This window comes from Microcebus murinus, chromosome 8 (assembly GCF_040939455.1).
Source record: "Microcebus murinus isolate Inina chromosome 8, M.murinus_Inina_mat1.0, whole genome shotgun sequence".
NCBI lineage: Eukaryota > Metazoa > Chordata > Mammalia > Primates > Cheirogaleidae > Microcebus > Microcebus murinus.
Window position 1 is genome coordinate 64,405,626 of NC_134111.1, and position 22,395 is coordinate 64,428,020.

Below are 22,395 nucleotides of genomic sequence, written 5' to 3' on the forward strand. Positions count from 1 at the left end.
AAGTATTTGTCTTTCATTATTTCCAGGGTGCCCCTGGATTCCGAGGACCTGCTGGACCTAGTGGTATCCCAGGAGAAAAGGTAGATAATTTTAGTTTCTATTTTCCTACATGCTAGTACTACAAACGGGTATTTCTTCTATACAATCTTCCATTAATGAAAATCTAAATATCTGAAAGAAATATATTAGAGTTAATAAAAAATCATAATGTAAAACAATGCTTCCAGTCTCCTGAGCCACTTTCCTGGCTTTCTAACTAAGGCAAAGTCACTTACCCTTTATAAGAATCCTTTAACTTATTTATTAATTGGGAATCATTTATCTCAGCATCTTTGCAATAATAAGATAAACTAAAATGCCTGACATTTCTTTAAAAACTCTAAAGTTATATGCAAATATTATTTCATATCATCAAAGATATTTGACTGTAGATTCACATATACTATTCTGAATATTGTTTTTTTAAGCATGTGATATTCATCATAGTTGCTTCAAACTTTTTTTAACGTGGCAATCCAAGCTAAGATAACTATGACTTTATATAGAGAATGTCAGCAACACACAAACACTAGAAGGCCCAAATACTGTTGATGTCTAGGTCAATGAAGAATATTTTAAATACATCTTTATTTCACTTCTTAGGGTCCTGCTGGAGACCGTGGTGCTCCAGGCCCCGCAGGGCCCAGAGGAGCAGCTGGAGAACCTGGCCGAGATGGTGTCCCTGGAGGTCCAGGAATGAGGGTACAAACATTTGTTTGAATGAAGCTTTAATTTAGTGAGAAGAAAGGCAAGACAAATGAAGATGGATCAAAGACAATTTAAATCAATCAGACAATACCTTTTGTAAGGCTCAAAACAAAACAAAAAAAATTTAATTTTTTTTAAAGAAACTTAGGCCAAGATAGATCAAAGAAGAACAGAAAATAAAATACTTGTCTAAGATACTATATAGTCAGAAAAAAAAGATGTACAAATCTGAGGCTAGATATATAAAAGGAAATATCAAAATTATACAAATAAGGTATGTTGTATGTTTTTGAATTGCATTTTAAATCGCTTGATAACTGCCTTCTTTAATTCAGGGCGTGCCCGGAAGCCCAGGAGGACCAGGCAATGACGGAAAACCAGGGCCTCCTGTATGTACATTTTTAATATATCATTTTACCAGTCCAGTAAAAAATGAAATGTATATATTGGCTGAGCCTTAAATATATATGTTTTGATCATAATCTTTACCAAATCTTTATTAATGTGATTTTTTTTCTTATTAGGGAAGTCAAGGAGAAAGTGGTCGCCCCGGTCCTCCAGGGCCATCTGGTCCCCGAGGTCCTCCTGGTGTTATGGGTTTCCCTGGTCCTAAAGGAAATGATGTGAGTTCTGTCACTAATTTCTTCAATATATATTTGACTGTGGGCCTTTTAATTTCCGTATGGGAGTGCACAGATGGTCAAAACTCAGTCTTCTCCTCAAAGCATGGAGGAGTAAATGAAAATCAAATAGTATGTAGGAAGGAAACTAAAAATATAATTGATTATGGTGACATGTGTATGCGTGTGGGGAAGGCAGATCAAAAGTGTGGGAGAGCAATATGATTAATGATTTCCTCTCGATAATTTGTAAACACTGGCCACTTCTTTAGGGTGCTCCTGGAAAGAATGGAGAAAGAGGTAGCGCTGGAGGACCCGGCCCTCAGGTATGCTGCTTTCATCCATTCATTTCTAGCCTTCTAACAGTTGCATTTATCTCCAGCCTTATGACTTCTCTCTGTTATCTGTTATCTTGGTTTCCCTAACTGTTGTTGTTTTTAGGGTCCACCTGGGAAAAATGGTGAAGCTGGACCTCAAGGCCCCCCAGGACCTACTGTAAGTGTACTCACATAAATTGGAGAGGGAAGTGAGTTTGAGGTGGGACAGGGGAAGGGCTTCAGAAATCGTCTAATCTCTGACACTATGTCATTAGAGTTCACCAAAGCAGCTATGCAACTTGCTTAGTTAGCGAGGAGCTAAATGCTGACATTAAATAGTTTATGGTATATATATCTGCTTTGGGCCCAGACCCTCCTCTCTCTTCACATCACTACTTCTCAAATTAAGCAATGAGCCTGCTGAAATGGAAATTGTGTCCACTAAATATGAAAGGACATTTTATAATGGAGTGTATCATCATATTTTTCTACATAGGGGCCAGGTGGTGACAAGGGAGACACAGGACCCCCTGGTCCACAAGGATTACAAGTAAGAATCTGTTATTTAAATGTCATTCCATACCTGACTGTTCAAATTTTGGGTGTTCCTAATAGATTATAATTCATCTGAACCTTAATTTGTGGGTCTGTCTTTCATCTTGAGATACAATGTCAGGAAATGTTATAGATAGGCATTCTTCCATGTCTATTCAAAACATATTAATAAATTATTAAAAATAATTAATTGAAGTCATATAATTCTATATGCTTACACTTAGTTTTCATTATAATATAAATCTATTTAGCTAAATCCATCTTGCTATATTCATCAATACATTTTTATATGTAGCAACAGAAAGAACAGTGGCAGATGTACATAAGTTTGTAAGATATGATTATCACATCTCTGTCATTGAATTTTGAGTGGCATAAATTTTCTATCTCTAAAAGGACCACTAAAACTACTTTTGAATACTTTGCAGCAGCATGTTTGCATATAAGTTATTCTCAAAGCAGTGTTTGAAGTGATAAAATAATATAAATATGATTCTTTGTAGGGCTTGCCCGGTACAGGTGGTCCCCCAGGAGAAAATGGAAAACCCGGTGAACCAGTAAGTTGTATTTCAGTTTTTAAAGTCAGAAACCAAAAGAATATTTAATAATCATTTATCGATTATGATCTTTTGCATTTTCTTATGCCATGGTATCTAAGTTTTAACATTTAATTTTGAAATATTCATTATCAAAGCAAAGACAAATTATTTGTAAGGCAACTATTACATAGAGTTTGAATTTCATCATAAAATAAAGGACCAAAAAATGGGTACACAATTTCAATATTTGAAAAATTGTACAATATGCAAACAAGGCAAATGTGTATTTTGTTTGTGTTTACGTAACATGTGTTCTAATATAGGCCTAATCATATAATGTCAATATTCTAGGGACCAAAGGGTGATGCTGGTTCACCTGGAGCTCCAGGAGGCAAGGTAAGATTTCAATTTATTCTCTAGCTTCTTCAGTATGTTATAGAACAATTGATTAGTGATACTTTTTTTAGTATAGCAAGCCAAAAGACTCTTTCTTTCAAGGGCAATATTGCAATGTTTTGTGAATACACCTAGAGAAACTTAAGACATTTTCAATACATTAAATTTGCTTTATCTGGAAAATTCAATTTTCTAACATTAATAAGCACTATAGAATCAACCACAGGCTTGGAATGTCAAAAGGAAAAGATTTCCAATATATTGATTCTATATAGGCAAACTGTTTGGGTAGAAGAACCTTAAAATTTTTTCTTTGTGAATAAAATAATGATAATAATAAATGTTTCAGTAACAACTCAGACCAAGTACCCAGTTTTGTTCTTTAGACTCTTTTATGTTTCTATTCAGCTGATCAAATGTTTTTTATAACTATAAAAATTTCCAAATTATTTAAAATAAAAGTTAAGAACATAATGGTAGGCTTCAAAATGATACAATGTAAGGTATTTTTGTTTTGTTATCTGCCTTGGGTTTTCTAATATGGATATTGCATTTTCCTATCACAGGGTGATGCTGGTGCCCCTGGGGAGCGTGGGCCTCCTGGATTGGCTGGAGCCCCAGGACTTAGAGGTGGAGCTGGTCCCCCTGGACCTGAAGGAGGAAAGGTAACTCCACAGAACTCAATTCACCTGGATTTCAGCAAATGCATTTAATTTCCTTCTTGTCATTTATGATTTCTCCCTTAATTCCAGGGTGCTGCTGGTCCTCCTGGGCCACCTGGTGCTTCTGGCAGTCCTGGTCTGCAAGGGATGCCTGGAGAAAGAGGAGGTCCTGGAAGTCCTGGTCCAAAGGGTGACAAGGTATTGACTTGTTTTCTCTTAATTATATAATAAAACAGATACTGTAGGTTGCAGGAAAGCAACATTATTAGGAAGTAATCAACTATATTTTCAAAGTTAATGTTATTATTTTACAGTAAGTGTAATTTGGGACAAATTCCTAGGGCAACTACTAATTAGAACACCTAACATATATACCAGCAAATTCTAAGAGTGGCTGTTCTTGGCAGGTTTTCACTGAGGGTGCCTCTAATCTGATGACGTTGGCTTTTGTTTCACAGGGTGATCCAGGTGGTGCAGGTGCTGATGGTGTTCCAGGGAAAGACGGTCCAAGGGTGAGTGCTCCCGTTGAGGAGAAAGAGGCCTTACCTACATGTGGCATGGGACAGTTCCTCACTTCAACTTTTATTTTTTCCTAAAATTACTCATGATTAATTAGATATTTTACCACCTCTGAGCATTAAAAAGACCCAAATGACTTGATTGTTTAAATCCCTAGTTTATATCTATCACTACCTGATATGTCTACAGTGAACTAAGAATGGAAAAACCTTAAAAGTATGATAAAGGTCACCAGCTAAAGTTTGTAAGTCACTACAATACAATATAATCAATAAAATCCAAGATAATCAATACTGCTCATCAAGAAACTTTTTGATTTAAAAAGATCCACCAGATTTTTTGAGTAACTAAAATACAAGATATGCAATGCTGTTCATTAGGAAACCAAAATCACTAAATTTCAATGTAATCATTTCTGCTCAGTAAGAGAATTTTCAATTAAAAAAAAGTATTGTAACCCTGTGGTACATTCACACTACATAATATTACTTATAAATAAATAAAAACGAATAAACTATTGATGCTGTACACACAACACATCATACAAACCTCCATGTCATGCTGAGTGAAGAAAAGTCAATCCCAAAAGGATACATACATTCCACTACTATTGTAAAATAACATACTTTTAGAGTTGTAGAGCAGTTTAGTGGTTGTCAGGAATTAGGATGGCAGAGAGGAAATGGATGTGACTATTAAGAGGTGACATGAGGGGCTCTCACGGGTGTTGTATATGTGAGTATCTTGATTGTTGTGGTGGCCATACAAGGCTGCACATTAATAAGATCATTTAGAGCTGCATAACATACACACACATGCACACAAATGAGTGCACAAATAACTGGTGAAATCCGAATAAGCTCTATGGATTGTACCAATGTCAATGTCTCAGTTTTGATATCATACTATAGTTGTGTAAGATGTCAACCTTGGGAGAGACTTGGAGAAGGGTGCACAATTTCCCTTATATTTCTTTGCAATATCCTGTGAATCTGTAACTATTTTGAAATAAAATTTAAAAACAAACAGAACAGAAAAACAGAGTAATCATTTCTATTTACATTAGCAAATATCTTTAAATATGACTGTAATTAAGCCATTTTATAGATATTATATTTACTGTAATTGCTTTAAAAAAACTCATAAATACTTCACTTTTAACAGTCTTAATAAATAACCCATCCTTCAATTAAAGAAAAATATGTCTGGTACTTCATTTATGTAATATAAGTAAACCTAATATTTGAAAATCTCAATTTGAAAAAGTTAATATGTATAATTGATTATACATTGAGTAGTTAAACATTTTAAATTATCAAGCAGTTGAATAAAGAAACATACTGTAATTTAAGAAAGATATTCCTGTAAGATCTTACATCACATTCTGTTTGTCTTCTACACTAGAGACAAAAATGAATGAATCAATAAACTACTACTGAATCCTATTTTCTTCTAGAGTCATCCCCATAGAATCTTATAGTTACGAAACTCTGGAGTATTTATACACTGATCAAATAGCATATCATTCAAGCCATGAAAAAAATCATATTATTTAGTTTATGTCTATATGCTCTATTATTTAGTGATATGTTTATATATTCTGTTTGATCAATATGAAAAATCGTGTATTTTTTCTTCAAAATTAAAAATATACTTTTATTTTCTTTAGGGTCCCGCTGGTCCCATTGGTCCCCCTGGTCCAGCTGGCCAGCCTGGAGACAAGGTAACACAATAGTATTAGGCAACAAAAATAGAATGCCCTTAGCTCTTAGATGCAAGACAGTTGCAACATTGTTTGTTTGTTTCTCTTTTTTCAGGGTGAAGGTGGTGCCCCGGGACTTCCAGGTATAGCTGGACCTCGTGGTGGCCCTGTAAGTGTTAAAGACATTTTCTGCATATTTTAAACCCCCCATAGGCAGTAGCTACTGTGCTTTCCTCTTTAGCAATTCTGTCCCAGACGCTCTGAGCCCCAATTTTGGGATATTATCTTTAGGAACCATATGTCATGCAAGTGAATGATAAATTTCTTAAATATAACATTTACAAGAGACAATTTTAAATTATCCCTTATTTCCTAAATAACTTGGGGAAAATATACAAACTGCACAAGTGGTATACGTTTGTAACTGAGTAGCTATGAAACCTATAGGAACTTTGACTGAGGTTCTTTCTAGATCTAAAATTCTCTACTTTCAGGGTAGACAGATATAGAATACAGATGTAGAGTAATTGTTTTTTTAAATCAATTAATTGATTTTTCAATTAACCCTTTCATCATAGTTTTAAAGGCTTACATTTTTAGAAGTTACATAATTAAGTGTGTTAAATGTTCTTGCAAATAACACCACAGTAGGAGACATAAAGAATCAGTGGTTATGGTATAGTCCATTCCAAATTTTGTTGAGAAATAGAAAAGTCTTCAGAAGTTAAACTATGTTAGTTATCTTTGTACATTTCCTGTTTAAAGAAAAGATAAGATGATGTAGGCCATGATGTGCGTTCACTGTGGGAAGATGTCTGCACTGTGACTAACGAAGACATGTTTCTCTTCAGGGTGAGAGAGGTGAACATGGCCCTCCCGGACCTGCGGGCTTCCCTGGTGCTCCTGTAAGTACGAACGTTTACACATACATGTCCCTCAGCCCAGAATCGCCATCTTGCTGAAAAAATAGCAGAGCTATAAATCAAGTTTGGATTCTAATCTTGCTTCAGCCACTCACTTCCTGTGGAGTTATTATACCCCTATTTTTTTTACTTTACCCTTATTCTTAAAGGGTAATATAAACACCCATCCTGCCTTTATGCTTGGGTAATGAGGCTAAAAGCATCACCATAGATTTAAAAGCATTCTGAAAATTTTAAAACATCTTCCATTACAAGATGATACTATTAATATTAATAATTAAAATTTGTTCTATATCCACTCTTTCTCAAATAGATTTACCGGTGCTTATTTTTAAATGTTTATTCCTTAAAAGGTTTTCTTCCTACGGGGAGAAACATAATGTACATCTTATACTTTCTTGATCATGTTCTTACGTTGTGGAATTATTTTGATTGACTTTGTTTTGTCATGCATTCAGAGAGACTTCTTTTCCTATTTTATTCCAGTATCTTTCCATTTGAAGAATTCTATATTATGAAGAGAAATAATAGCAAGATAAGTGTATCATAAAGGATGTCAGATGACAGGTTGTTGTTGTTTCTGCATTAGGGACAGAACGGTGAGCCTGGTGGTAAAGGAGAAAGAGGTGCCCCAGGTGAAAAAGGTGAAGGAGGCCCTCCTGGAATTGCAGGACCCCCTGGAGGTGCTGGGCCTGCTGTAAGTTTCTCTCTCTTTCTCTCTCTGCCTTCTAATGAAAAGACTTAGGTTTATCAATAATTTAATATTTCAAACTGAGATCCCATTTCAGTGTGATAAGAAAGAGTATAATAATCTTCATAGAAATATGTTTGAATCTTAACTCTAGCAGTCTAGATATGACCTCATTTAAGTTATTTTAACTGCTTCATAGAGTTACTGTTTGTCAAAGATTAATGCTTCTCCGAAATTTTGGTTTTGGTGCTATTCTTATCGATCTCCTCCCCCGCATTTCATATAGGGTCCTCCTGGTCCCCAAGGTGTCAAAGGTGAACGTGGCAGTCCTGGTGGTCCTGTAAGTATTGATCTTGTTAACTTTTATTCTCAAAGCATTCATTAACATCAACCTGTATAAAAACTGCTTTAAGGACACGAAAGCCAGGAAGAGAGTGTAAAAATTATTATCACTTACTCATATATAAACAATATGTAAATTCTAAGGGGAAAAAGCAAACCATAAATGACTTCAATGTAGAATGCAGATCCTACTGCATCTTATACTTTATATTTGTTTGTATAGTTATTTGTTCTACTTTTGAAATTTGAGAACATATTATCATTTCACAGGGTGCTGCTGGCTTCCCTGGTGCCCGTGGTCTTCCTGGTCCTCCTGGTAATAATGTAAGTAGTTTTAAAAGTCTTTTGTCATCATGTGTTTCAGATGACATTGGGGGCATTCAGGGTGGTATGGTCGTAGACTCTCATCATGTATTTCAGAAAAAGCATCATATTTGTGTAGGATGAGAAATGTACACGTTGCTACTTATCTCTCTATTAAGTCCCATGTGAAATAATTTGAAAATAGGCTTAAAATGGGAAGAAAAACAAACTATTTTGTGATAAATATTTAAAATTCAAATAATTCTTTGTAGGGTAACCCAGGCCCCCCAGGCCCCGGTGGTTCTCCAGGCAAGGACGGCCCCCCAGGTCCTGCAGGTAACAGTGGCGCTCCTGGCAGCCCCGGTGTGTCTGGACCAAAAGGTGATGCTGGCCAACCAGGAGAGAAGGGACCACCTGGCGCCCAGGGCCCTCCAGTAAGTGCTTTTATTGCTTTATTGATTGACAATACTATTCTGTTTTCATCATGCATGTAACAGAGGAAAAAAATAGTCACATAAAAATGAGCAAAATCTTCTTTATCTGTCACATTAGGGAGCTCCAGGCCCACTTGGAATTGCGGGGATTACTGGAGCACGGGGTCTTGCAGGACCACCAGGCATGCCAGGTCCTAGGGGAAACCCTGGCCCTCAAGGCATCAAGGTGAGTGTAGCCATCTTTCGCTAGACTTGCTTCCTTTGATAGCCTTCAGAGATCACTTAACCATTTCAAATATGAAAAGTTTTCCTGTCATAGGTGCAAATTATCCAAAAGATAACGTTTTCATCTATTTTCAGATTTTTGGAAGCATACATTTTATTAAGTGGCTCCAGAACACAAAACAAAGGCACTTCAAAGAGCAGCCTTGAACATAAACACAAATTGATATCACAAAAAGAATTTTGCCATCTCAAATGCCTCTCTTAGGAAACTGTGAGCTTTTGTCAGTTTGTTGACTGTCAATCTTGAAGGTGGAGGTAATGTTAGCTTATAGATCTATGAAAGGTTTTAGTTGATACCAGTTTTCCATCCAATCAAGTCATTTTGCACTCCTTTCTTTCACTATTATTGCTATAACATTCTAGTGCTTAGCATCTAAAATATTCATACAGTAAGTACAGCAATAAAATTTCATTTTCATAAGGGCTCACATAATGACACTTTAAGCACCTCTTTCAACAAAATGTTGGGTAATTTTGTCATAAAATTAAAATTTAACATGTGAGTATATTCAATTTATATGACATATCAAGTAAGTGTATATTCTTCAGATAGAGACAAATGTTCAATAAAACCTAATTCTAATGCTCACCATAAACCTATAGTTTCATGATGGTGCATCATTATTTAATCTTACAATATCCATGTCTATTTCTACATCTCATATTAGAATGTGCGGCATTCTAAATAAGATAATCACTGTAAATACTCAGTCCTTTGGCACCCAGAGTCACTGAGCAGGTTAAAAATGGAAGAAGTTTGCATCCCCCAAACTTTTTCCACATAGAAAATTTTTTTAGAAAAATTTTTTAAGAAAATAATTGTAAAGAAATTAAATAAAATAAAATTATTCCCTAAGAATAAAGACATTCTAATAACATCATATTAATTGAGTTCTTAAGTTAAAATAAAATGTCTTTTATCCCTTTGTACACAGGGTGAAGGTGGTAAACCAGGAGCTAATGGTCTAAATGGAGAACGTGGTCCTCCTGGACCCCAGGGTCTTCCTGGTCTGGCTGGTACAGCTGGTGAACCTGGAAGAGATGTAAGTAATGGTTCTTAGGAAATGTTCAACCAGCCAGGTAGAATTTAATAATTTCTTTAATCAGAGGTCAAATTGAGCCTTCACATCTGAGAGTGTAAATGTGGCCACATAGCAAATTTCTCCTTCTTTCTCTGATAAAAAGATATTCTTTGTATTATAACGTATAAGAGACTTAAAGGCTCATGTCCATTAATATTCACCCAATGAATAATCATTAATGAGGAAAATATGATCTCTAGCTTAATTAGTAAAGAAGTTAGTAGGGAGAGCCCCAATTTACAGCTTTTTCCTCAGTGAAAATGTTCTGCAGTTATCTGTGATTAGTTTTTGCTTATTTTTAAAAATTTTCAAAATATTTTTAATTGACAAATAATAATTATATACATTTATGAGGTATAATGTGATGTTTTAATATATGTATGCAATGTGGCATTCCACTTTGCATTGTTATGTACATATATATTATTAAATCAAGTAATTAAACCATATATTTCCATTAACAGCTTAGGTCACTATTTCTCAAACTTTTATTTACTAGTTCCTCTGTAAAGACCCCATTTAGATATATTTTTCCTAATCCCCTCTCTTTCTCCCACCCTGTGAAATTTTAGGACCATGGATATACTAAATAACTGTTTAGGTATTGTGACTCTTTGAAAAGTCATATTCCATTGTAATATCTAAGATTTCTCACCCCCAACAACCAATTTTTACCCCCTTGAGAATGTACTGCCCTATTGAGAATGCATGGCCTAGATAGTATTTGGAGGGTTGCAAGAAACTTCATTTTCTTTCTCATTTTTCAATAAGGGAAACCCTGGATCCGATGGTCTGCCAGGCCGAGATGGGTCTCCTGGTGGCAAGGTAATACAAACACATGTACAATAGGCTTGTGTAATTAAAACAAGTGATCATTGTATTTATTTTGGACCTGTGTCTTTGTTCACAGGGTGATCGTGGTGAAAGTGGCTCTCCTGGTGCCCCTGGGGCTCCTGGTCATCCAGGCCCACCTGGTCCTGTTGGTCCAGCTGGAAAGAGTGGTGACAGAGGAGAAAGTGTGAGTTCTAATAAGCACCATCTCTCTTGTCTCTTTTCTTCAATAGAGAACTTTTCAGATATAAAGCAGGATGTCAGATCTGCCAACCAAAATATCTGCTACCATTGGCTTTACAGTTTTATGCTAGCTGTTCCTTAGACAAATGTGCTAATAAAGATATACCAGAAGTTTCTGGAAATAGTCAATGAAGAATTCATTGCTTAAATCCAAAACAATTTAATCAGATCAGCTCTCTGTTTGCTGGAAAGATGCAAGGTTAAATTAACAAAGCTATTGCCTAGATTTCCTGTTTAGATCTCCTTGCAAAGATATAAACAAGGAAAGAACTTTAAAGTAGTATGTATACTATTTTTCCATCAAAATGAAATTATTAACTTTTGAAAGTAAAATTGTGCCAATAAGTTAAAATAAGTCCATGTGTGTTTGCTTATTTGCTTGTTTTTATCTTAGGGTCCTGCTGGCCCCGCTGGTCCTGCTGGTCCTGCTGGTGCCCGAGGTGCTCCTGTAAGTTTAGTTTTGTTCTGTTTCTGTTTTGTTCATTTTTGTTATTTAACTCATTCTTCAGTATAGAAAATATTCTATTTTATGGCTTGTTCAGGAAAAGGTATGACACAATATATAACTATACAAATATTGACTTTCCTTTGATGATATAGAAAGCAATTTAGAATCTAAAATTTCCTTGGGGCCAAGGATATAAACATCAATTATTGAGATTCCATGTGATTATCAGTCCAAAATTCAAACCACCAAAACAATCTTTATTATTCCATGTATAAAGTGTCCCTTGATGGGGATTTTTAGCTAATAGAATGTCATAAAACAGATTTAATTATTATAACTCCTATTTTACTACCCCAATATGTGTGTGTGTGTATGATCTTAATTTGAAAAATGTTTCTAAAGGGTGCCCAAGGCCCACGTGGTGACAAAGGCGAAACAGGTGAACGTGGTGCTAATGGCATCAAAGGACATCGAGGATTCCCTGGTAATCCAGGCCCCCCAGGCTCCCCAGTAAGTGCACCCCTTTTGCTAAAAAAATCCCCTTTGATGCATTTTAACCTATGAGCTAGGCAAATTGTGGAGACTAATAGTAAAAACTTTTCCATCTTTAATAGTATATGCTAGACGAGATGGGAAATGGATTTGAGGGCTAATCTGAGATAACAATTGACAGGAAACAATGGGGAGATTAAAGAAAGAGTAATCCACATTTCATCATTATCCCCATATTTCTTGATCTGATCTTGAATGTACAATTTCCTAAAACTTTTTAAGGTCTTCACTCATATTTACCCTTCCTTTCCTTCCAGGGTCCTTCTGGTCACCAAGGTGCAGTCGGTAGTCCAGGACCTGCAGGCCCCAGGGTAAGTAGCACAGAAGGATATTGGAAGGTCTACATGTTTTAAATGCTTGCACTTCAGAAAGATATTCTAGCATTGTAATATCATGATAATTTTTTAGGGACCTGCTGGACCCGGTGGACCCCCTGGCAAAGACGGAACAAGTGGACATCCAGGTCCCATTGGACCACCAGGCCCTCGAGGTAACAGAGGTGAAAGAGGATCTGAGGTAAGACATCACTTATACATATGTGTATATAATTTTCTACAATCTTCAATTTTCAGAAACACTGCAGTATTTTTAAACTGAGATAGTAAGTTAAACACAAAAAGCAACCCCTTAATTTAGAAAATGAACAATGACTTTAAGACATTCTCCACCACATTAAGATTTCTTTCCACCACACTATAACAGGGAAAGAAAGCCTTTCCTATAATTTGATCAGATGATCAGATAGATAACAGTTATATTAGAATAATGACATCTTTCCAATTAACCAAATAAATCATACCAGCATTGATCTCACACTAGAGATCTCACAATACTGATAATCATAATGATTTGCACTTATGGTAGTGCATTGTACTTCTCAAACAGCTTCCAAGATTCCTATTTTTACTACTGATACCATCATTCTTGTACTTTTCTATCCCATGCTTCTGGAGTCAATGGAATCAAAACTATTATCACCACAATTTACACATGTGGCAATTTAAACACACATAAGTGCTCAGATGAATGACACAAAGTTAATACCTACTTTGGGGACAGAATCTAAGTTCCCTGATTTTATCCCCTCTGTCATGTCAGTGTAAGAATTGTGGTTCATTGGCTGTTTGCTTGTATCATTTATACAGAAGGAAGGATGATAAGAGTAAATTTGTTTTCTGACACTACCGATTCTCACATAGTGGAACAATCCAATTATGGGTAATGGATTGTAGCCATTATAAATTGGTTACCATGTGAGCACAAAAACACCCAAATAAACCTTTATTAGAATAATTATGGTAACACAATGTATGAAGTGGTTTTAATGCATTTTCCTGGACTAGCAACATATTCTTTCAGTGGGGACCAAACAAGCACACTTCAACGATGTATATTTCACCCATCCTAGGGCTCTCCAGGCCACCCAGGACAGCCAGGCCCTCCCGGACCACCTGGTGCCCCTGGTCCTTGCTGTGGTGGTGGTGCTGCTGCCATCGCTGGGGTTGGAGGCGAAAAATCTGGTGGTTTTTCCCCATATTATGGAGATGAACCGATGGACTTCAAAATCAACACTGAAGAAATTATGAGTTCACTCAAATCTGTTAATGGACAAATAGAAAGAATCATTAGTCCTGATGGTTCTCGTAAAAACCCTGCTCGGAACTGCAGAGACCTGAAATTCTGCCATCCTGAACTCAAGAGTGGTATGTTTCAGAGTCTTTTACACTCATGACGACAGAATTATAGAGAAAGCTGCCTAGAGTAGAATTGGAGAAAGAGAAAACTGTCACTGTGAATGTAAAATATCTTGTAGCTGAAATAGTAAAGGATGTTAATTGAATTGAAACTGATTGATATTGTAAAAGAATAAACTTTGCAGATGTACCTATAACAATTTACTTCAAAAGATTCCAAATATATGAAAATTTAAAGACAATTTGTAGAAGTTTTAATACAAATTATAGTTTGGCATGTTTCTGAATGTCATCACAAAGTTATTTCAGTGATCAAGAGACATAAAATTTCAGTCTCAGGATTTAATATTAAACAATTGTAATTTGATTGTTGTAATATTTATTTATTGCAATTTAATTTGTTGTAATAAATATAATCATTAAAATTTTCAAACTAAGAAACAGATGAAAGTTGCAGAATATTGTATAAAATTTAATAGGATAGTGTAATAATTTTAGGTTTTGCATATATTGGGTTAATTCTTCCTGAAAAGTAAAATTATCTGAAGCTTTCAAATATCTTGACATGGAACATTGCCTTTGCTCAGAGTCATTTCTAGAAATTATTTAAAATAGGAGAAAAGCATCAATCATGGGGATTTTAGGTTATATCTGTTGGCATAAATCTGGATTAGACAACCAGCTTACATTATTAAGCAAGATTACATTAAATCATTAGTCATCTTTTTTATGATATACCCATAATAATGACAAATTTTTAAAAAGAGGAAAAAAGAGAGATTTTAGAACATGTACACCGATCAAAAAATTTCAGCTTAGTTTCTCTCTATTCAAAAACCAAGATGTTATAGTTTATTTCAGCGCTCTCTATAGTTATAGCTAACTCATTTACCTCAGAAGTTTTAATCTAACAGTTTTTCTATCATGCTATACATAAAATATCAATACATAAATTACAAATATTTTAGCCATCAACATTATGAATGCCTTGCCATGTAAACAAACAAAATCATTCTGATCCAAATGCTATTACTAGATTTCACAACCAATTCCCCTTTCTTCTTTTTTGTGACTATCCAGGAGAATATTGGGTTGATCCTAACCAAGGTTGTAAATTGGATGCTATCAAGGTATTCTGTAACATGGAAACTGGGGAAACGTGCATAAGTGCCAATCCTTCCAATGTTCCACGTAAGAACTGGTGGACCGATTCTGGTGCTGACAAGAAACACGTTTGGTTTGGAGAGTCCATGAACGGTGGTTTTCAGGTAAAAAAGGGTGTATCTTTTTAAAAATGTCATTTTTACTTACCTAACATTTTTGTTCCTCCTCTCTGTTCGTCACAAAGCAAAGTAATAAATAGAAGAGCCCAAGTGATTTTACAAGTGGCTGTATTTTCATAACTTTCCTGTCAATAAGAGTTCAGCGAGATTAAATTTTTCTTTGCATGCAGACATCTTTCTTTCACTTCTTAAGAACTTTTTCCCCTGGCATGCAATAAAAATATATTCACAAATAAAATAGTCATACATAAAATATATAAGCAGCCTATATAACAATGCCCATGCTAATACTACGTAAGTTCCTTACAAGCAGTTGCAACTAAAATTTTGGTCAATTTTATTTGTTCCCTATTATAGTTTAGCTATGGCAATCCTGAACTGCCTGAAGATGTCCTTGATGTACAGCTGGCCTTCCTCCGACTTCTCTCCAGCCGGGCCTCTCAGAACATCACATATTACTGCAAGAATAGCATTGCCTACATGGATCATGACACTGGGAATGTAAAGAAAGCCCTGAGGCTGATGGGATCAAATGAAGGCGAATTCAAGGCTGAAGGAAATAGCAAATTCACTTACACAGTTCTGGAGGACGGTTGCACTGTAAGGGACAACATTCTTATAAATATAAGTCATAATGCACTCAGTATTTCTAGTTTAATCGTGCTAACTAGTTTGAAAATAATAGGGTGAACAAAAGATGGCATTTGCTGTGAATTATATACATTACATCTACTGATTCATTGTGGGGAATGTTACATGCTACGAAAAGCAAATAGATAGATGTTAACCTACAAATGAAAATCAGTTGAAATGAAAGCAATGGAAATTTAAATCCACAGTATAAACTTTATTCAATAATCAGATGGTTACTAAATGTTTTGCATATCTATTATATGAATCAATTTAAAATCTCTGCTTTTTTATTTTAAAAGTTAACTTCAAATATATTCTTTGTTATTATCATTTATGAACAAAAGGAGAACTCACTTCTAATATTAGCAAAGTTCATTGTGAGTGACCTATCCACTTTTTAGCAAACCGATTATATATGTATTAGCAATGACCAGAGCCAGGCCTCCTGAGGATGATCTGGCCTTTGGTGATCTTCTTGAGACGCTTACTCTGAAGCCCTACAAGACTTTTCATTAAGAATATTGTTTATCAACTAATAGGATTACAGCTTTGAAGTGGAGCAGGTCTCATATATATGGAAAATGACATGGCACACTGACAATTCCATTAGAGCAAAAATAAAATTTAACTCAATCAGTCAAATGAATCATCTAAGTAATTGTAATATGATCACTTACTATGTTTTTTTTTCTCTCTCTTTTATACAGAAACACACTGGGGAATGGAGCAAAACAGTCTTTGAATATCGAACACGCAAGGCTGTGAGACTACCTATTGTAGATATTGCACCCTATGACATTGGTGGTCCCAATCAAGAATTTGGTGCGGACGTTGGCCCTGTTTGCTTTTTATAAACCAAACTCTATCTGAAATCCCAGCAAAAAGTTTCATTCCATATGTGTTCCTCTTGTTCTAATCTTGTCAACCAGTACAAGTGACCAACTAAATTCCAGTTATTTATTTCCAAAACATTTGGAAAAAGAATAATTTGACCAAAAAAAAGGATACTTTTTTGTTTTTGCTGTTCCATCAAATACAGTTCAAATGCTTTTCGTTTTATTTTTTTACCAATTCCAATTTCAAAATGTCTCAATGGTGCTATAATAAATAAACTTCAACACTCTTCCAATAACACTGTGTTACATTCTTTGAATCCTAGCCTATCAGCAAAGCAATGACTACGCTCACCAGTAAAAGAAAACCTTTCTGAAATAGCCAAACATGAAATTAGAAAAGACCTCCCTATTTCAACTACCTCAACTGGTCAGAAACAGATGAATTCTGAGTCCCAGAAGACCAAAAAAATTGTATAAGTGAACAAAATTTGTGAATTTCATTGAATAATTTCCTAGGATATTGGCTCAAGAGAAAATAGAGTTTAGTGCAAAAATTTGAAGAAATATTTTTAATGCCACAAATTAATTTAATCTTGGGTATCAACTTCTTTTTAAGGTGCTTCTCTTTTTTCTTGTCTTTGCTGGTCAAGATTACTAATATTTGGGAAAGCTTTAAAGACACATGTTATGGTGCTAATGTACTTTCACTTTTAAAACTCTAAATCAGCATTGTTGACTTTTATTCAAAACAAAAATGCACAGCATCTGTACACGTCTCCTGTCAGAAAGATTAATTGGCAGGCCTCAGGGGACTCTCCCTATATCCTGTAAAAGTCAACAACAACAACAAAATTATGAGGCTGCTTTTGTCACAATAACACAGAATGTGTTGAAATTTAACTCTGTAAGCTTGTATGTGGTTGTTGATCTTTTTTTTTTTCCTTAGAGACTCCCATAATAAAATATCATATTAAAACATTCCTGGTTTTTGTCACTTGTCATAGATTTCACAAACGTACGTCCACACTTAGGAACTCTAGTAATTTTCTTGAAAAAGTGTATTGAATTCTAACTCTCTAGATTAATAATACAGTGACTTTTAGGAATATGTTTAAAATACAGATAATCCTCTGTGTGGAATCCAGAAGATTTTTAGATCATGTTTAGTGGAACCTCAGAGGCATATTTCAATGCATTCGTATTTCTGAGGGCATTCTGTTTGAAATGGTCAATCCCTGGAAATGGTAACATAGTAAATTAAGGTGTCCTAAAATGGGAGTAATCAGGAAGGAAGATGTTGATAATTTATCAGCAAGTAAGATGGATCTGGTGAAACACGTTAACATCAAGAATAATTGACAGGTACCACATGATCTCACTTATATGTGGAATCTACAAAAGGTGAACTCACAGAAGTAGGTATAAAGGCAGTTACCAAGGGCTGGGGGTGGGATGGGATTGGGGAAATGTTGGACAAAGGATATGGAATTTCAGTTCGGAGGAATAAGTTCAAGGAATAAGTAAATCATGGTAAATGTAGTCCATAACAATATATTCTCCAAAATTGCTAAGAGAGTAGATTTTGAGTGTTCACACCACAAAAAATAAGTATTTGAGTACGTGTGTGTATATATACATATATAGAGAGAGAGAGAGAGAAAAAGAGAAAGAGAAAGAGTGACACCAATAGTATGAATTAACAAATTAGACTACCTAGAGTTTTATTTTAGATAAAAAGAAGCATATAAAAAACAATGTTCTACCTCTTATATTTTTAACTTAATATATCATGGAAAGTGGTTCATTTCACTATATGTAGCTTTAACTCATTATATGTTATTAATGCCTGAAATTCAGTTTAATGAATAAACTAGAGTTAAAATTCTTATTTGATTATTTGTTTGTTTATTTGCAACCAAGCATTTAGAGTCCTATCTTACTACAGTCCAATGAGTCTTGGTTGAGGTTAGACGCTACACAGGAACCTACTTTCCCAGATTTCTTTGAGTTAGAGTTCAGGCATGTGACCATGTAACCTGAGCTTGGCAAATCCAGAGACACACACCTGAAATTCCAATCTGGAGATGATTGCATTCCTTTCATATTACTGCTGTAGCAAATTTCCAGAAATGTAGTGACTTAAAACAACACAAATTTGTTGTCTTACATTCTGAAGGTCAAAATTCTAAACTGAGTCTTACTGAATTAAAATCAAAGTGTTAGCAAGGCTGTGTTCAGTTCTAGAGACACTAGGAGAAAACATGTTCTTTCCTTTTTTCAGCTTCTAGAGGCTTCCCAGCTTCCTTGGTTCATGAGCTACTTCCATCTTTAGAGCCAGCAATGTTTCCTCAAGTCTGTCTCATAGTGCATCATTCGGACATTGGTTCTTCTGCCTTCTTCTTTCATTTATAAGGAACCTATGATTATGTTGGGCTGAGCTCAATAAACCAAAATAATCTTCCCATTTGAAGGTCAGTTCATAAGAAACCTTAATTCCATCAGCAACTTTAATTTCCCCCTGCCTAACCATGTAATATAACATATTTAAAGATTCCAAGGATTAGGATGTGAACATATTTGAAGGAGCATTATTATACCTACCATAATTGTGATGCAAAAAAGTAGAGAGAATTTAAAAATCCATTTTGGTAGTGATCACAGCTGCAGTAAGGGCAGCAATAGCTGGATTTCAAAATAAGCATGGCTATTAGTGGTATAGATAGCATCTAGTATCCAGTGTTTATGATGGCTTCACCAGGTGGCTTTTGGGGTATGCTTTTGAAGATGGCTCTGAATGTCAGCATTCACTTTATCTGTTCATTTTATGAACCTGGATTCTATAGCTTTCTCTGAATTCTCCTGAACTTTAGTTAAAATATATAAATTACATTTCTACTACAGTCAGCCAAAGTTGGTTTAGATTGTTGCAACTGAGAAAGCTGACTAGGCCAGTAATTCGGGACAGTGTGGCTGGCAGGCAGCAAAAATGTAGAAAAATGAAAAGACAATGGGATAAAATGTTTGTATTTAGGGGTAAAAGTAGGAAAACTCAGTTCATATTCAGGAATGAGAACTTAGAAGAAGTTCATGGAAATAGCATTAATCATCTATGGTCACATGGAGTGAACTGTACTTTAAAGTCAAAGATTAAGAAGATAAGTAGCCTCTACTACACAACAATATGTTTGAATTCCATGAGAACTCACAGGACTGCATGAGAAAGTGGCTGATGATGCACAGCAAAGATAACAATGAATTAACAATTGTCTCAAGACACAGAAGGAAATCTATGCTTTTTCCTCTGACTCTGTTAAAATAAAAACACAAATATCTTTCTTAAAAAATGTAAAACATATCCCTTTGCCAAAGTATAACAGAGGCAAAGGCCTTTAAAAAACCAAAATGTTTTATGAGCTGTTTAAGGCCCTCTCACTGTTTTGGGGAATTAAAACCTGCACCTCTGCACCCCTGCACCCCAAGGCCAGTAATCAGAGATGCAGGTGAGTGTCCTTTATTCTCTGAACAACAGGAGATAGCTCAACGGAATTGTCCAGGCAGAGGTCCCAAGAGTGTCTTCACCAGAGATGCTATAGTTAAACAGAAATAGCCTGAAGCTGAAAACTCCCTTTAAAAGCCCTCATTTTCTGCTTATAAAGAGGACAATGGTACTTTAAGATGAGAATCTGCCATTCTCCTCATTTGCCAGCAAATTAATAAACTTCCCTTTCCTACTCCTCAAACCGCTTGTTCTTGTTCTTCATTCAGCTGGGGATAAGTGCCGAACTTTCAGTTGCAAAAGATTTCAGATAACCAAAAAACAAATATAAATCTTAATTCTATAGATCACCAAACTTCAACATAAATCTAAATTGATTTTTCAATTCTCTATTTGATTGCTGTATAATTGGGAAATAGTAGGACCCTGGAAATCTGAATGGGGTTTATGGAAGAATTCTATTTCAATGTTCCTGTTTCACATTAAGTTTCTCTAGCCATCTAAAATAAGATCCCCATTTCCTGCATAGTAATATTTCCACTCTCCTTAAAATGCAAGATGCCTGCAAGAAAAGTCAATCCTCAGAGAATTGTCCCACCGGCACTTATTGTCTCTGGATAAATAACTAGAGTTGATCACAAAATGCTTCAGAGATAGCAATTAAAAGATCAGTCTCAGGAGGAGGCTTACACACACAAAAAAAGAGAATTAACTTATTAATTAATTTAATAAATTAAATAAATTTAATTTATTTACATTGACTAAAATCTGGACAATGTGTGTGAGAGTGGGAATACAGAAGAAGAATGCAATTTGGACAAAAATTTATCAATTTATGAATGTAACAGAGAGTTTTAGGAATATTATAATTATTAACATGATTGGTTGAACTGAACCTAGGCCTCAGAGGTTGCCCAAACCAAATAAATTTGAGACATCATGAACTTTTTGGCAAGTGGAGAATGTAATTCAAAAACCTAAGATGATAGGAATGTTGGAATGGATTTATCACATGTGACACAGCCACTCACCTTCGACTATATTCTCAAGGTGAACCACTAAGGTCTTAGAAATACATGGTGAGATGCATGCCAGGACCTTTGAAACCCCCTTTAAGTGTGTCTGAAGTCTGGAGATGAAGATAGAAAAAACCTAGCCAAAATAAGTTTCTTGATTTTAATGGAGATGATAGGATCCCAGTTAACAGATAACAAAGGGCAGCTCCTGACTACCACAACAAAGTGAAATGATAACTGTAAGAGACAATAGGACTGGCATGATACAAAAAAAAAAAAATAATGTAACTCAGAAGTAACTTAGGTGGTAGCTAACTGATAATGGAACCCCTAGATACATCCAATTAGGTCAGCTGGCTCTCTGGGAGAATCACATTTAGTTTTTTATATTAAAAATAATAACAAAAAAAATCCGTTTCAGGTGAAAGACACTTTATATGAATAAACACACAAATCTTAAGACTTTTACCCAATCCTCAGACTATAAGATAGTTCATAGACCCAGTGTTCTTGAATGAAGCAGAATTCGAAGCTTTTGGTGAAGTCCCAGTACAATAGCACCCCAACCAATGATCACTTAACAAAGGCCAAACATGGTTCTAGTCACTTAAAACTTATGAATTAATATATTACTCACTTCAATCCTATGAGGCACCATTATCTTCACTTTAAGAAAGAAAGAAAGAAAGAAAGAAAGAAAGAAAGAAAGAAAGAAAGAAAGAAAGAAAGAAAGAAAGAAAGAAAGAAAGAAAGAGAAAGAGAGAGAGAGAGAGAGAGAAAGAAAGAAAGAAAGAAAGAAAGAAAGAAAGAAAGAAAGAAAGAAAGAAAGAAAGAAAGAAAGAAAGAAAGAAAGAAAGAAAAGGAAATAAAGTATAAGAGATTAGATAAATTGCCCCAGGTCTCTTAGTCAGTAAGAGGAAGAGCTTAGATTTTTACTCAAACAATTTGGTTTTAGAGTTAATACTCTAAGCCATGACACTAAACTGTCTAAAATATTTACTCTGTACTGTTTCTCCAAAAGAAACCTGAGTTACCATTTCAGTGGTACACTGGGGAAAGGAAAACCACATCTTTGGAGGAATTATCAAAGAGTAATTATAAATTATCACCAATTCCCATGGATTAATAATGCCACTCTAAACTTGAGTAGGAATTTTGATTACTCACTTCCAGGATGAGCATAGCTAATTCAGGTACCATAATTCATGTAAGTATACATTTATTTAACAAGTCATTTAGTTGTAAG

The 22,395-nt window shown here is 35.1% G+C and overlaps 1 protein-coding gene across 1 annotated transcript in view; it reads left to right on the forward strand.

Moving 5' to 3' along the window:
• COL3A1 (collagen type III alpha 1 chain) overlaps positions 1 to 16,933 on the forward strand; it is a 37,902-nt gene extending 20,969 nt beyond the window's left edge. The window contains exons 21-51 of the mRNA XM_012776853.2: positions 27 to 80; positions 643 to 741; positions 1,083 to 1,136; positions 1,272 to 1,370; positions 1,640 to 1,693; positions 1,809 to 1,862; positions 2,181 to 2,234; positions 2,743 to 2,796; positions 3,130 to 3,174; positions 3,741 to 3,839; positions 3,927 to 4,034; positions 4,295 to 4,348; positions 6,025 to 6,078; positions 6,173 to 6,226; positions 6,909 to 6,962; positions 7,570 to 7,677; positions 7,958 to 8,011; positions 8,284 to 8,337; positions 8,589 to 8,750; positions 8,869 to 8,976; positions 9,971 to 10,078; positions 10,889 to 10,942; positions 11,028 to 11,135; positions 11,586 to 11,639; positions 12,042 to 12,149; positions 12,449 to 12,502; positions 12,600 to 12,707; positions 13,600 to 13,894; positions 14,966 to 15,153; positions 15,526 to 15,768; positions 16,509 to 16,933. Of these exons, the coding sequence (XP_012632307.1) occupies positions 27 to 80; positions 643 to 741; positions 1,083 to 1,136; positions 1,272 to 1,370; positions 1,640 to 1,693; positions 1,809 to 1,862; positions 2,181 to 2,234; positions 2,743 to 2,796; positions 3,130 to 3,174; positions 3,741 to 3,839; positions 3,927 to 4,034; positions 4,295 to 4,348; positions 6,025 to 6,078; positions 6,173 to 6,226; positions 6,909 to 6,962; positions 7,570 to 7,677; positions 7,958 to 8,011; positions 8,284 to 8,337; positions 8,589 to 8,750; positions 8,869 to 8,976; positions 9,971 to 10,078; positions 10,889 to 10,942; positions 11,028 to 11,135; positions 11,586 to 11,639; positions 12,042 to 12,149; positions 12,449 to 12,502; positions 12,600 to 12,707; positions 13,600 to 13,894; positions 14,966 to 15,153; positions 15,526 to 15,768; positions 16,509 to 16,655 (2,943 nt within the window). The 3' untranslated portion in view covers positions 16,656 to 16,933. The remainder of the gene's footprint in view (positions 1 to 26; positions 81 to 642; positions 742 to 1,082; positions 1,137 to 1,271; positions 1,371 to 1,639; positions 1,694 to 1,808; positions 1,863 to 2,180; positions 2,235 to 2,742; positions 2,797 to 3,129; positions 3,175 to 3,740; positions 3,840 to 3,926; positions 4,035 to 4,294; positions 4,349 to 6,024; positions 6,079 to 6,172; positions 6,227 to 6,908; positions 6,963 to 7,569; positions 7,678 to 7,957; positions 8,012 to 8,283; positions 8,338 to 8,588; positions 8,751 to 8,868; positions 8,977 to 9,970; positions 10,079 to 10,888; positions 10,943 to 11,027; positions 11,136 to 11,585; positions 11,640 to 12,041; positions 12,150 to 12,448; positions 12,503 to 12,599; positions 12,708 to 13,599; positions 13,895 to 14,965; positions 15,154 to 15,525; positions 15,769 to 16,508) is intronic.
• The last annotated feature ends 5,462 nt before the right edge of the window (positions 16,934 to 22,395 follow it).